Source organism: Cyanistes caeruleus, chromosome 16 (genome assembly GCF_971803275.1).
Source record: "Cyanistes caeruleus chromosome 16, bCyaCae1.hap1.1, whole genome shotgun sequence".
In the NCBI taxonomy this organism is placed as follows: Eukaryota; Metazoa; Chordata; class Aves; order Passeriformes; family Paridae; genus Cyanistes; species Cyanistes caeruleus.
The window spans coordinates 8,477,813-8,493,414 of NC_141716.1; the positions used below are offsets into that span (position 1 = coordinate 8,477,813).

General features: G+C 44.0%; 1 protein-coding gene across 12 annotated transcripts in view; it reads right to left on the reverse strand.

Annotated features, from left to right (window-relative positions):
• Nucleotides 1-1,480: 1,480 nt before the first annotated feature.
• EYA2 (EYA transcriptional coactivator and phosphatase 2) overlaps nucleotides 1,481-15,602 on the reverse strand; it is an 87,267-nt gene continuing 73,145 nt past the window's right edge. For 9 of the 12 annotated variants that reach the window (XM_086852960.1, XM_086852964.1, XM_086852962.1 and 6 more), the window contains 7 exons: nucleotides 14,988-15,077; nucleotides 9,494-9,552; nucleotides 8,526-8,686; nucleotides 7,418-7,532; nucleotides 6,715-6,836; nucleotides 5,833-5,933; nucleotides 1,481-2,371 (listed from right to left, as the gene is read on the reverse strand). In XM_086852960.1, coding sequence (XP_086709086.1) covers nucleotides 2,291-2,371; nucleotides 5,833-5,933; nucleotides 6,715-6,836; nucleotides 7,418-7,532; nucleotides 8,526-8,686; nucleotides 9,494-9,552; nucleotides 14,988-15,077 — 729 coding nt within the window. In that variant the 3' untranslated portion in view covers nucleotides 1,481-2,290. The remainder of the gene's footprint in view (nucleotides 2,372-5,832; nucleotides 5,934-6,714; nucleotides 6,837-7,417; nucleotides 7,533-8,525; nucleotides 8,687-9,493; nucleotides 9,553-14,987; nucleotides 15,078-15,602) is intronic. The other 3 variants (XM_086852961.1, XM_086852965.1, XM_086852966.1) reach the window with 1 other exon arrangement.

Below are 15,602 nucleotides of genomic sequence, written 5' to 3' on the forward strand. Positions count from 1 at the left end.
TACCTTGTTCTGTGCTTTTGTAAAGCAGCCACAGTTCATGTTCCCAGTGCTACTGTTTACAGAAAAGCACAAAACCTGAAAGTTTGAAATGATGTTTTGGCCTTCCCCATGGAATCTGGATGCTGAAACATGGCCTTGTGTTAGAGGAAAAAGAAAGTGAGGTACAAATTGTTGTAGGAAACCCCACTTTTTTCTGGCACCCATTTCAGCCTGTGAAGGTTTTTTTAATTAATGAGCATTGTTTTTTTCCTACAGAAGAGATGTTTTCTTTCCTCTAAAAAAACAGGTGACCAAATCCTAGTAAAGTATGTAAGAAATGTAGAAATACATAAAACTACAGGTGCAGGAACTGAGCAAGACCTGTACATGTGCCTGTGCACGCTCCCAGGCCTTCTGGATGTTCCCAAGTACAAAATTGCTGTAGATCCTCTCTTCCATCCATGATAAATTGCCTGGAACAGTAAATCCTCATAGTCCTGCTGCACTGAGAGATGACTGTGCCATGGTGACTGGAAGGAAGTGGTGGCACCTGTGTCACACAGGTGTTCCTGAGCCTTGGTGTGTCCCACCCAAAGCTCTGCTACGGATGCCAGCAACAAAACCAAGGGCTTTCAAACCTTTAAATAGATTCCGAAAGCAAAATCTAAGAATCTTTAAGAAAAAAAAAAAAAAAACCAAAACAGAATCAGTGCTCAGACAATTGACTTAAGTCAGGTGTTAAATCTGGAATTTCAAGGAAGATGAATTAGCTGATTGATGGGGTATTAAAAGCTGAGGTTGTGCTTCTCTGGGAATCTGCACTACCTGGCATTTATTCCTCTTTCAGAAGTTTATTTACCAGAGCACTTACTGTGCAAGCATTAGTCAATTCTCCACTGACTTTGTCACAAATAGGAAGTTGTATCACAAGCAAAGGAAACTGTTCTTACAGCAGGGAAAATTCTGCTCAGCAAGGCCCGAGACCAGCACTGCCTATGCTGGAAAAGTGACATTTGGCATGGAGTTGTGCTCAGCCCAGAGAGCAGCTCTTTGCAAATGAGTATGTACACATACAAAAATGTGTACTGAAAGGCTGATGTGTCACAGCTGCTGTGGGGCTGCTGTCTTGGATTAATTTCAGATTTTCTGCTTTAGCTTGACAGAAAATCCCCTCTCAGATATAGCACTGTTTTCTCCAAATGTTTTTAGAGTTTAGGAATACCCTCAGGTTTGTGTAGCACTTGTGTAACCCTTTGAGAATTGAGGGCTGTAGCCCTTGCTGCATCTCAAACCCCTCCTTCCAGAGAGGCTTTGATCCTTCTGACCTTACAGCAAGGAACAATCAGCCATTTCCAAAGCAAGAAATCCATCCAGGCCCAGAGAATTTAAATGTTTTGACAGCAATCTTACCAGGCCAGCCTTGAACTGGGGAGCACACCTTCCACATCCTACCTTTAGATCCAAGAGTGGCGGGAGAGAAGGCAGGTAATCCAGTCCCCCAAAATGTAAACATGTTTTTATTTAATGCCTTTCACTCATCACAAGGTACCTTTTCCCCATCCTCAGCCCCAAGACGGCAGCATAAGGCACCGTGTAGACACATGCACAGTCCATGTACCATCTTGGTAAGGTTCAAAAACACAGCTACAGTTCTTACCAGCAGTACCATGTGTCCTTACTAATGTACACAATATGATTCTCCCCAGAGTTTGTTCTGGAGAAATGAGCTATTAATTTAGAACAGTAAGACTTTCCCCATCCCCCCCACCCCCCAAAAGCCAGATGAAAAACACAGGTACAGAGCTTAATACCAGAGTAATGAGATTAGTTCATAAATTAAAAAAATACAAAAAAAAAAAAAAGAAATAAAACAACCAAAAAAAAAAGAATCAACAGTTTCACTCCTATTTTCAGAGGGTCCTGTGTGATGTGATGGATTGTGCAGAGACTCCTTGCTGTGTCCTCTTCCCCTTTCAAAACCAAGAACGCTGACAGGGAGACCCAGCCTTGTAGCATTTGCCTTGTTGATGGCAAAAAGGCCATTAGAGCTCTGTGCCTCCACCTTAGCCAGTAACTGCAGCATCCCACCGACTGATCAGGAGGATTTTCCTCTGTCCAAAGGAAGGAGGACTTGAGACAATATTCTTTGGCTGCAAGTTCTTAAAGGCTTCCACTGAAAGGGTTCTCCTTCAAAAAAAAGAAAAACTGCAGTTGCTGTGGGATTTTTTTTACTAAGAAAACATTGAGGAATAGGTGGAACCGATGTAAGAGTCTGAGTGAAGCCCTCCCAGTGCTAAGATGTTGGGGTCTGCTACAAATATTCAAGTTCCAAGGCGTGCCGAAGAGCTTCCAGGTCAGCGTGACAAGAGATTCTCCAGAAGGGCATGTTGTGCTAGAGTGAAACCAAAAGAGTGCAATTTTTTTTTTCTGTTTTTGTATAATATTGAGATCAAGACAACTTTCTTAGCTTGTTACCCTCAGGAACAGAGTTTTATACTCGGCCACCAGTGCCAGAGGCAAGGAGGCTCAACTTAGGGAGGGAGGGACAAAGTGGGAAGTGTCTCTTTGTTGATTTGTCTCTCCTATGCAGACAGGAAGATACCCTCCACAATTTAGGAGTATCCTGCTTCACAGGTGATGGAGGATGTGGGCTGGATACTAAATTTTGCTCCTATTTTTTATCCCCCCACAAATTAATTAGGAATGTTTCTGAAACTGCAATATTGCTAGAAACAGTTTTAAGTGAACATCAGTAGTGAAAGCTGTTATCAGTGATTGGCAGACAAATTAAATCCATCTTTTGGAAAAGAAAGTTATTAACATTTATAAAAATGTAAATAAAGGGATAAAATGCCACACAGTCAAAATGCTTTCTAACAATGAACTTTAACAATTAACTGGAATAGTAGGTCATACTGCATTTTCTGTAAATGTAGGAACTGGTATCATTGCTCAGATCAATTATTCATTGAATGCAACACTGTTGCCTCAGGGGAAGGTGCAATAGGGTAATAAAACAGCCTGTCCCCAAAAACCTTTCCTAATTCCCATTTATGGGAGATTATTTTAAAATATTCTTCTGCCTACCTGTTTCTGAATTTTCATTTGCTGTGATAAATCTGAAGCCCTGTACACACATGTCCAAATTTTACCCAGCTTGCTGAACTTGAAATCTGAGCATTTGGACAAAATCTGGAAGGTCAGCAACCTGTGACCTACTCTATCTACTTTATAATATCCTGATCATTCTCCTAAAAGTTGTGAATATACTGTAGGAAAACAAGACTTGCATCTGAAAGAAGACAAAGTGTCAACTTTTTAAGTGCTGTGAAACGAGTGCAGTTAAATTTCATTGGGGACCTGGAATGTTGCCTGTCCCCAGAGTGCCCTGAAAGCATCCCTGAACAGCAGAGTTCCTCAGCAATAGCTGTGATCCCCATGGCTCCTTCACAGAAAGCACCTCAAAATAATTAGAACATGCTCTTTATGTTAAATTGAACTTTTTTTGGTGGGTTCTGGTGAGCCTGGGGTTTGCATTGATTTGTTTCTTCTCCAAAACTGTCAAAGTACTTAAATCAAAGACACAGCTCCTTTCTGCACTGTGATTTTGTAACACTTGGGACTCTGTTTTTCTTTGCCTTCTCCCAGAATGTCAGTCTCTGCACAGTCAGTGGCATAAATGTAGTAATAAAAGTACAGAAAGCCTAGCTGACAGCACTTAGTCCCTTCCAGCATGGGCATAACACTGCTAAGAGTCTTTTATCTCTGCAGGAGTTCACCTGTAACCATGCTGCTCCTGCATAAACAGCTTCAACAAAACCTCAGAGAACATACACTTCCCAGATAGATTCTGATAAAGGGAGATGTTCCTTTTCCAATTTTACTTACCTCTGTACAAAAATCTCCAGTGGTTCCAGATGTTTATGCTACAGAGTGTCTATTTACACTCCTCTAACCTTTAAATACAACTAAAGCTTCTCCCTTTGTTGCCTGTTCCCTACCAGTAAACAAAGATTTTCTTCAAGCTGTTTATCAGTGTGTATAGAGACTGCTCTACAATTTCACTTTAAGGGGAAAAGTTATTTCCTTCCCCCTCCCCCAGTTTCTAATAAACCTCTTCCATTAAATTATCTGTTTTTCTTTCTTAAACCAGAAGAAAACTTGGCCTCCCAGCCACTCCTGTTGTTCAGCACTTACAGATTTATCACTCATCAGACAGGTGAAGAAAAATGACCCACAAAACTGGAGATGTTATCAGTGCTGTCAGCAAAACAATGCAAGGCTCTCTGCCTGTCCCCTCCCTTTTTTGTTTTTTCTGTATAAAGCTCAGGTGTGTAGGTTTGATTAACGATTGTCATCAATCAAAGGAGGTGACAGCCCCGAAAAGAATGGGCTCTACTAATGGCTGAGCTGCTTAGGCCAGGAGACAGGAGGCTCTTGAAGTCCCAGCAGAGGAGATTGCTGCACCTCCCCATGCAGGCTGGGAGCCCCTGCAGCCTTTGGTGCACTTCTGTTCCCTGACCCACTGCCTTTGAAGTGTGGCACTGAGCTGTCACAAGCAGCAGGCCATTGTCACTTCAGCCCCAGTCAGGCATTTTGGACTCTTCCTGGCAGCTCCTTAACCCTTGGGGAGCTACAAAACCATCTGTGGTTTTAGGTACTTTTCCAAGGTGGGTGAGATACTGTTGCTTCTACTGGCCAGGAAAAATACACTATAAAAAACCTGGGTTTCTGCTGCTTTGAAGATAACCCGAGATACAGTTCTGGGGATAGAACACTTGCTTCCCACCTCATTTGCTGGGATCCCTTTGTTCCTGGGCTTGTGCAACCAAAGAGCTCAAATTTGCTTGGAAAGTCTTTGCAGGACCTTCAGTCAGAATGAGATACCAGGTCCTCCAGCACAAACTTCAGCTGTACAGCTGAGCTCCTGTGATGTAATATTTTCAGCATCACCTGAGCCACACCAGTCATTTGTGTATCTGTTAAAAATTAGTTTGCAGAAGACGGAGCTCATTCAGCCAGTTCCTGCATCTCAACTCCTGTGCAATGCTCCTGGAGCAAAAGCAGCTCTATCACATTTCTCCAGTCATGTCAGGAGCACAAGACCCAGGATGCACAAAGACATCATGCAAATAATCTCTAACATTAACAATTGTATTCCTGGCCCTGTAAAGGCAAATAAATGGAAGTTCCAGACAGGTTTCTGTTTTAAAGTTTAGGAAATTGAAACTTTGGCTGTTCCAATTCCCATTATTCCTGATCACACTGCTTTTGCAGTTTCTGTTCTTTGTATTCAGTACAATTTTCTAATTTCATTTTGCTTTTGAAATTAATCACATTCATCCAGGAGTCACTGATAAAGGCAGCAACTCTGTACAAGTCCCTTTGGTATTTGCTATAATGAAGTTACACTCCACAGTGTCAATGAGTCATAAATACAAACACATGTATGGATATAGGCATATTCTAGTAAGTAATTCAAAAATTAATTCCAACAATTTAGAATTTACAAAAGCAGCATGTGTAGATCAGAAATTCACTCTGCCTGCTCATCTGAGAGCACACACTGTAATTTTCCCTTTTCATGTCGTTATAGCCATTTTTATTAAGCAAGAATGATTCTTGGAACATGTAACACAGCAACTGAAATATTGTACCAGCTGCCAAAGTGGGGGGATTTAGAGTATGGAATTTCTGACAAGGTTATTGTTGAGTATTTTGCATATTAAGAAATGAGACCAATTTTAAGCTGCTTCAAATGGCAGGAGCTTCATTAAATGCTTAAATAAACAAAGGGTCATGGCAATCAGAACTTGGAAGAATCCAGCATGATTCTGGATACACAAACTGTACCTTTTTTGCTCCCTGCTCCTCTTCAACACCATCTCCTATTACAATGTACACGGCTTTCCTTCCAAACCTCTGCATTATTCTTTCAAAACAGCTCTCTTTCCCTGAGGAACACAAGAGAAGATACATTTTTTAATCTGGACACACACCACAGGCAGAGCTAACATACAGGTGCAGGACTGGAGTTATTCCCTGACTGAACTGGCTGCAACATTCTTTGCCTTCTTTTCAAACTGGAACTTCTTCTGAGGCAGATCCTCCATCTCATGGCACTTGTTTTGTCAGCCAAGGACTTGCAAATGCTGCCAGTTTTCTGTGAGCTTTGTGACTGTGATGCCCTGCTTAGGCCACCAGCTGGCAGACAGATGTGACACTCGTGGCACTCGGTTTCCAGAGCCCTCTTCTGTTCATTCTGGTTGCAGTAAAAACATGAAAATGCAATCCTCAGAGGTTCAAACACACCAGAAAGAACAGAATACAAAAAAACCCCAAGCCAACCCTATCAGTACTTATTACTCAAAAAGCTTCACAAAGCTCATTCAGCACACTTGACCCCTCTGCAACAGTAAGAGGATCCAAAGAGTGTTTCTGTAACAGGTCCAACCAGACCTTCCCTCCAGCTGGGTGCAGCTGGACATCCCACGAGCTCTCAGTTCTCCATAGGGTGAGCATATTTCTACATATCTGGCTCAAATCCCCATGGAGACACTTGAGAAGTATTTTAGAATTTTTTTTTCCCCCCTGCAGTCTGTACTAGGCTAAGCGTGGGAGTCAGGATGTGAATGAGACATCTGTAAGCATGGAGCTAAAAATAAAGCCCACTGCATGACTTAGGGACAAAACTTCAGCCTGCCTTGGGTGAGGCCTCAGTCAGTTTGCTCTTACCTGTTTTTGTTGCACTGTAAATGTTTTCAATGGGGAAGACAGTGCCCAATCCATAGAGAAGTACTTTAGCCAGAGCTGGTATAAGCTGAGTTGTGGTGACCAGCACATTCACGCAGTTGGGCCTAGGAAACAGAAGTTATTAGAAATCTGGGTTTCTCTCTTTCCCCCTGGACTGAAAGATGGTAGGAAGCAAGCCCTTCCTGCCACTGGAAGTTCCCGAGCCAATGGGGGATTTTGCAGCCAGAGGAAGATAATGTGAGTACCAGAAATGTCTTTTGATCAGCTCAGCAGAATGAAAAAAAACATAAACCAAACTAGCAGCAGTGATGCAGCCTTACTACAAGCTTGCCAGGATCTCTTTGGTGGGAATTTAAACACAATGTAGTAATGTCCATGCTGGGTTCTGTGAGGGACAGTGTTCAGGGACAAAAGAGCTCTTCCCTCCCTCTCCTCCCTTGTAAATGGTGCCATGGATGAGGGAGGCAAGGAAAGGCAGGAAAATGAACTGCTTTGCTCAGTTCACCATCCCAAGCTCACCCCAACCCTTGATAATTCAGCCTGGCAAACATGTGCAGACTGGCCTCCCACAGGCTTGGCCAGCAAAGTCCTGTAAATGTGTCTTGATTTGTTTAGAGGGGGAAAACAAGGGAAGCAAAGGAGCTCCTGGATCAAGCCCACAGGCAATTCTTGGAGCTGTTCTTACCGGGAATGTATCAAATTCAGCGCCTTCAGAGCATGTGTGAGCCAGAGATCAGTCAGCGCTTCCAGTTCTGCTCTCAGCTGCAGCCAGGTTTCCCTCTTAGGAGCTCCTATTAAACCTGCAAGCAGGGAAAGTGTCTTTGCAGAAGCACAGAAAGGGAATTGCACGGCTCTGTATGCACAATGCCAAGGGCACCTGCCTGTGTTCTGAACTCTCCCACTGCCCCTCTCTTGGCCCTGGTGCCACTGCCTCCCTTTGTCACTGCTGTGTCACTCCAGGGCTCTGCCTTGAGCTGAGACACAACTGCAGCACAATCCTCTGCTGCTGCAGCTCAGCTTCCTTCCTCTCTGGTGGAATGGTTCAGTCAAGCACACACGGCAGGACCTCCCTGGAACACCTTGGAGTGAAATAAAGCTTGCATGGGAAGCCAGCAAGAAGATGGAAGAGCTGTGTAAAGACCTGGGCAGAGAGACACCTGAAGGCCAGGATGGTTTTGTTTCTCCTGAAAAGCCATGCCCCAATTCCAGTGCGTGCAGGGTAGACTTGTCCTCCAACCAATAAATAAGTTGTGGTGATGTTTTCAGTTTTGCTTCTTTCTTTTTATAGTCAGAGGGAAACCTGCTTTGATGTACTGAAAGGGAAGCTGAGAGTCTCTTGGAAGAACTGTTTGGAACTAGGTGAAGTGAAGGAACCCAGGCTGGTATTGTTTCGGGGGAGTTAAAACAAGCAGTTATAATACAAGAAAGCTTTCAGACAGCAATAAGACATGCTGTGTAGAAAAAAAAGGGAATATAATATTTAGTTTTGAACTGTTTGCTTGCCTGCTAAACATTCTGGAAAATTAGAGAATATTGCTTTCCTGCCAAATAAATTACAAAATAAAGCCCCACACTTGGACCTGAGTCTTTCTCAAACCACTATATCAGGTATTTGAGTGCAACTCCCGCACATCCTGCACAGAACCACATTTCAGGATGACTGCAGAGGCTCAGCTCACTGTGAAGCACTCACACCATGAGGCTCCCTACACCTCCTCCAGAGATGTCCCTTGAGGGCCTGCACTTTTTGGGAAGATGAAAGGCCTGCTGGTGGCCTGGCCACTGGCACTTACCCCCCACATTGTTTTTGTAGGTGTTGTACATCTCTTTGACCCGGCGGTAGCGGAACGCCAATTTCCTCATCCAGTCAACTCCCCCGTGCACCCCCGAGCCCAGACACAGGTTTGCACTGGCTGAGGAACTGTGGAAGCCATCGGCAGAGAAGTTGTACGTGCTGGGAGAGGGAGGAGGGAAGGGGAGAGGTCAGTGTAATTACAGCCTGCACAGTGCCAGCAGGGAGGGGAAACGACTGCGAGGAAATGTGGAGACAAGTGGCAGCAGAGGCACACACAGGACATGCTGTACAGAACTGAAGTTCATCTTCAGCACAATTACCAGCACAGATCTGAAAAATGTTCTGTTCCTACATCTATTTCTCACAATAATCATCCATAAAACCACAAAGTGCAAAGCTCTATATGAGTTCTGCACATTTCATTCTTTTCCTTTTACCATGGCTCTGCAGGCAACACTTCAGGAAAAGCAGATGGATTGTACAGAAATAGTTTCTGTGAACATGATGACCCAACTTACACAGGTCATGGTAATGTTTGGTGCAGTTTGGGGACAAGTTTCAACGAGGATCTGGCACAGTAAAGTCCAACTCCTCACTACTAAGCCCATTCTCTACAGACTGGACAGTGGGAAACCTTTCAGTCTGGTTTTGAAGCATTTTGGTGACAGCTGTGACAATTGTCTGGTTAAATCATATCAGAAACTGGTGTGGTCTGACTGGAGTTCAACCTAATTTAGATTTATTCCCAGAATGGTTCACAGCTCAGCAGAGTCTGGCCAACAGAAGGCACAGGCACAATAATGTGAGAAAGGGGGATTCTGTACTTGTGTGTGCTTGATAAATGCAGATAGCATGGAGCCAGGAGGGGAGTCAGGGCAAGTTTGAGAATCACTGACCAGCCCCCTGCTATTTCTAAATGGCTGGGGACTGCCTGTCCTGCAGCTGCCAGCTGGGGAGACCCCATACCTTAGATCCTGACCATTATCATCTGAAGATACATCATCTATGTGGATCTGGTCACAGTCCTGAGAGGCAGATGAAAAAAAATACAGTAGTTGAGTCAACGTTGAGGAAAAAAAAAATTGAAATAATATAACGCAAAATTACTTTAAATGTAATATTAAAGAGATAAAATCTTACCACTTGCTAGTGTTGTTGTCAAGCCAGTTAATTGTTAGCAACAAGTATCACACAGCATTTACACAATATATGAACAGACAGAGTGTATGTGAGATCTGCTGTTATCTAAGGGCACAACAGCTCTTGAATAACACAGTGAGTGGAACTCCTTCCTATGCAGACAGGAGGGAGAGAGATGCTTGTGTTTTAGCCAGGAAAACTGTGTTTTTCCTACTCTGTATGCATGATAAGGCAGAGACTTGGCAGCCTTTCCCCCTGTGAGAATACTGCTTTGGACAGGGGGTGTATGCCCACATAATTACAGGGGGAGAAGATCTGTCCCAAAGAGATTTCCAGAGACGCCTGCCCTGCCGGTGTTTTCCCAGTTTGTTCTGAGAGGGCTGAGCTTCCTTTGATGTGCAGGGAAGCTGGGCTGAAGCACTGAATGCAACCCTCTTTCCCTGCCCCAGCCACAGACTGAGTTGAGGAGCAACGTGTGTCAGTTACGAGGAGATCTGTGCACAGGAAATTTAACCAGAATATACACTTGGAGCTCAGCCTGCATGAAGTATGTGCTCGAGATCTTATCTTCCAAAATTCTTCATTGTTCCAATGGTGGAGGCCCTGCCTCAAAAATGTGAGAAATGTTATTCCTTTGGTTTCTTTCCCAGTCTCAGCATTAAGATTAGAAAAATTGGGAAGTTTCCCCCACCACAACACTCTTTTCTCCACGAGCCTTACAAGTGAGAACAAAACAGAAAGCCTGCAAGCTGATGGACACCATCTTTTGTTTTGGTTGATTTTTCAACAGAGTTTAAAAGCTGTGACACTTGGTACCACAGGACTCTGCAGTCAGAACAACTGAAGTTTATCAAGGTGAGGTAATTCTTCCACCACTTCAGTGAACTGAGTGGTTCACTCTGAGAAGCACTTCAGTGTTCTGTAAACCACAGAATTTGTTTTACCTTCCTTACACAATGATGAGCTTGATGAATTACTTTAATTCATCCCCTTTCAAAAAATGAAAAGAAAATTCCACAAACAAGTAACCAAACTTGTTGTCAATGACAAATCATGACAGATAGTTCTTGTCCATATTAATGAGATTTTCTGCAGCATTTCAGACAATTCTCAGAAAGACACACAATTGCATCTTGTTCTCATCTCATCAGCCCTCTCATCAACCCATCACTGGAGTGTATATTGCTGTCTATTACTGCAGGCAAGCAGCTGAACAGCAGATCTCTCTCTGCTGGCACCTCTCTCCTCCAAGCCCAGCATTTCTGAGGTGCCCCTCGCAGTGGCTGCTGTGAACCACGCTGGGGTCACGGTGCTGCAGCCCCTGCACCGTGCGGGGCGTTAGTCAGGGGAAAGGCATTTGTGGAGGGATCTGTTTTTCTCATTTGTGAATGGATTGTTCTGTACACTGAAGTGTGACAACAGTAGCTATCACATTTCTAAGTTAATAAAACACCCTGCCACGGGGTGAGACGCTACCTCATAGCGCCGGCTGCGCCTCTCGTGTTACCGGGGAACTCGGGGAGCTGCCTGCAGCCACAGCAAGCACCACGCTCTGCCACGGGGCTAAAAAGACTCATTTTTCATCCTTGCAGGAGTTCCTTGGAATCTCAGTGAGTGGGGAACCAAATCAGGATGCCTTGGCTGCTGAGAAGGAGGAGGTTTGTTGGAATGGCAGGAAGGCTGTGATGGGGATGTGGCCCGGGTTTCACATCTGCTGATTTTTAAGCTGCTACACCGGGATCTCAGGGGGGGTGATGTGTGGCACACACAGCTATACCTCAGTCAAACGTGTAAGATCTCAGCCAGCCCTTGCAGCTCTGGTTTTACTCCTGGGATATCTCTGGGTGCTGCACAACCTGCCTCTGGGTGGGAACAGCCACATTTAGAGGAGCCTGAGCTGTTTTAAATGGCACTGCTGGCTTGGAGAAAGCCTCTGCTGCCTCCTTGTGAGATACAGGGCTCCTGAGGAGCTCCTTCTGTTATCCCTCACATTCCCTCTAAATACTCTTAAGGTATAAAAACAACTTACAAAGGTACACACGGTCTAATTGTGCATCAGGACTGTGCCAGAGAGTTTTAAAAATCTCATGGATTCACTGATCAGTGGAGCTTGCATCCCTCATCAGGTTAACAGTTCCCAGAACACAAAACCTCTGGGGATGGCTCCGAAAGGCAGGAACTTGTAAACACAATAATCCCCTTGTTTGTTAATTCCTGGTCCCTTGTCAGTCCTCCTGTCCTTAGTACCTGTTTTCCAGAGAGCTGGACAATAGTATCCCCAGAGGGATTGGGGGTGGAAGGTGCTATTCTTTAGCCAGCATTGTACTTGTGAACAAAAGGCATCTGGGAAAAAAAGCGCAACCCTGGAAAGCCCAGAGTTTGTATTTTAATTTCACTGTGATTTGTAACCTCGGGTAAGTTCTCTTCTCCCTGATTACCCTAAAGAGGGGAGCAGAGATGGAGAATATCTCCTGTCAGGTGAATATTTGCTGATATATATTCTGCAGGGTGATTAGAGCCCTTTGTGCACAACACCTTGCATGGCTCACACTGGCAGACTGTAGGGATTTCACCTGCCTGTAAGACTTAACTTGCAGACAGAGAATCCTGTGCTGCAAAAAGACAGAAAGATTTTAGTAGGAGCCTAAGACTTCTCCAGTCACTCCCCTGCCCTGGGGACCAGTGATCAGCCTCTTTCCACACAACTACCCTGAGGTTTGGGGTGAATCTGGGGAACCTGGCCTGTCTACTGGACTGCAGCACTAGAGAGGATGGGCTGAAGCAGGATGGATTGAATAGATCCATCTGAATGGAACTGCATAGTCAAAGTGCATTCAGCTAATGCATCCAGGAAACAATTACCTGAATCCCTTCTGGGTAGATCCTAAGAAAAGATAAAGCCCTGGCTGACCAGAGTTTCAGAATCCTTTTATCCTTTCTCCCCCCTGCCCCAGTTCAGGCTCCTCCCTCATATTTTGAAGCCAGTTTTTTGCTATGATGTGACATCACATCCTTGCCAGACTAAGGAGGATCACACAAATGCTATCAAGGGCTGTGCAAACCCTCCTGTATCTATGGACAAATGTTTTGTCCTCCTCAGGTACTTCCTGGGAATGCTTCAGAAGGGCTTTGCACCCTGGCAGTACCTTCTCCTCTGCACAGCACTGCAAACTGCAGCCAGCAGAATTAATCATTCCCCTGTGCTAAAGCAAGGGAATTGATTTCCTTGTCCAACCTGCCTCTCTGGAGAGGATGGGTGACATTTTCTCCCCTCTTTCCCCTTATTTATGGCCAGGACTGAGGCCAGCCATGCTCTGGTTAGTCCAGCCTGCTGGACCCCCCTAGAATGGCTGAACTCAGATTTGTGCCAGAGAAACATTTTGCTGTGTTTAAGAGAATTCCTGCTTCTGGTTTCAAATGGGCAACTCACCCCTTGCTCCCTCAGCTACAGCCCCCTGCCCTCTGCATGGTCAGAAGTGGTTCCTGCCCTGTGCAGCTCCAGCTCATTTTGTCTTGTGCAGGCCAGCACTGCACCACATGATGGTGCTAATGTCTGTGGTAATGCTTGTGGCTCTGCACTGAATCTGTTCCTGTGCAGCTCTTTACAAATTCTTTTTGTCGTTTTTCAGGATGTCATTCACTGCACTTTTTTAAGCCCGGTCCTCAGTGATGTACGATCCTTAAATACCACACTGTGAATACACAAAGGGGACTTTTATTTATCATCCTTAATGAAGGAGTAGGGTGGGTAACTCTGGATGACTCTGCTGCTGCAAATTCTTCCAAACTGACATGACTTTTTTGGAAAGTAAAATTCTGTAAGGCACATTTACTTTTCTTTAGTTCTCCATCATCCATCAATTTTTTCATTGCAAAAGCTCAGCTAAAACCAAACCACCAGTGCCCAGAGCAGTTACTGACTGACAAATGTGCACAATTTGACGAAGGCCAGACAATTTGCTGCTTCATTTAAAATTTTAGAGCAGTTAGTGGAAAAAGGAGAAAACTGATTTTTAAGTGAAAAAAGCAGAAAACTTATTTTAAATCTGATAATTCTTGCAAAAGTCTAGAAAGGCAGAGGGTTTTTGAGGGTCAACTGTGCATGACATGGAGCTTTGTTGTATCACATATTGAGCTCTGATGGGTGAAAGGTGATAGTTCTGTATTAAATATTATCACTACCTAAACAGTGCCCTGGGTTCCCAAAGAGGAGATCTCTTTTTTTTTTTTTTTCCTAAGATTTTACTTTGTACTTGCTGTGCCCTCATCACAAACTCCCTCTATGAAAAAAAGTTGAAAGAGGAAAAATCTGTCAGTTCAGGTGCTTGCCTTTGAAAGGAAATAGGAATTCTCAGCAAGTGAAACCTCAAGACTGCAAGGAGCCAGGTGGCAGGAAAGGCTGTGCCTCCCCTAACACAGGGGACCACAGCACAACCAAGCAGTGAAGGAACCAGAAATTCCTGCTGAACTCCTCAGGCACAGAAAATATTCCCTCCTTTCATCTGGCACAGCAACAAATTCTTTCTTTTTCAAGGGGAGGGGGAAAAAAAAATAATAATAAAAAAAATCATAGAAGTCTGCCTAGGGATGCCAGGTTTTTCCTTCTCCAAATGCCTCCAAGCAGTGTTTTGATTCCAAGGTGCCCAGAGCACAAACCCCACCTTATCTCTCTGTACATGATCCTTTCAGACTGAGTGTTCTGACTGCAAATGCCAGCACATTTTCATCACTGCTGCACAGCTGTTCCTCAGCATCCTGCCAGCAGCGCTTTGCCTGCATTTTAACACAGACTCAAAAGGATTTTTGCTTTGTATGAGAGACAGTCAGGTCTAACCATGTCACCAGCAGGAAAAATTCTTCCTCTTGGTCTGTTACATTGAAACTCCCATCGTTTCATCCTGCAGTATTCCTGGGCTTGAGCAGACCTCCTGCTCTGTCTGTGCAAAACTTTCCTCAAGAACGGAGCAACATTTTCAAAACCTCTGCTCTGGCTCACAGCTAATTGCTGCCTGCCCCCATAGGATCTATGCTAATTTAGCTTAATAAAATTATTAAATAGCAAATTTTAGGAGAAGCAGCAGCAATGTCCTCATTATTACATTTATTAAACCTGCAAAAAGCCATCACTGTTAACTGAATATTTAGAAAATAAATTCCTGAACAGAATGGAGGTGTCAAAGGCATGCTTCCAATATGCCAATTAAAGTCCATTTCTCTGGGGTCAAAAATAAAAAGTTTCTTGGCCAAACCCCCCCAAGTTTGTAGACCACATGCAAATGATTACAGAGAAAGATGTTCAATAAAATAAGCAGCTCCATACCTCCAGGTCATTGAAGAACAGATGTGTATCTGCAAGGTTGAAGATCATTTCTTCCATCATGAGACCTATCCGCACAGACGTTGTGGTGTCCTGTCGGGGGAAAATCAGGTTTTTCCCATTCACTTTGATTTTCTTTTTTGGGGATAGGTGTGGGGGGTGGGAGATCTTAGACCAAACTCAGGAGCTACACATTCCTATTTCTTAAGATGCATTTATTAAAGTAATTTTACTTCCCAAGCGTATTTTAACATTAACATGATCTTCCCATCCCTTCTTTTGCTCTTCTAGATAAACAAATTCTGCTCTTTGAAGGATGTCTGTGACTCACCCTGACCACTAACAGCCCACACACTTCAGACGATATAAAGATCCTTTAAACACCTGAAACTATGTAAGAATTGTTTCAGTAGGTTAGATAAAAGATTGATTTCCAATAGCATCATTACAAATAGTTTGGGGGTAGTTGCCCAGCAACACAACATGCAGAGGGTGATTCTTTCCTAACTTGTCCTTCAAACCAGCAATTCCATTCCCACTGAAGCTGCCCACTTATTTACCAGCAGCAGCAGAGTCAAAACAGCCCAATCCTACCATGTAAACCCAATTAGAACACAA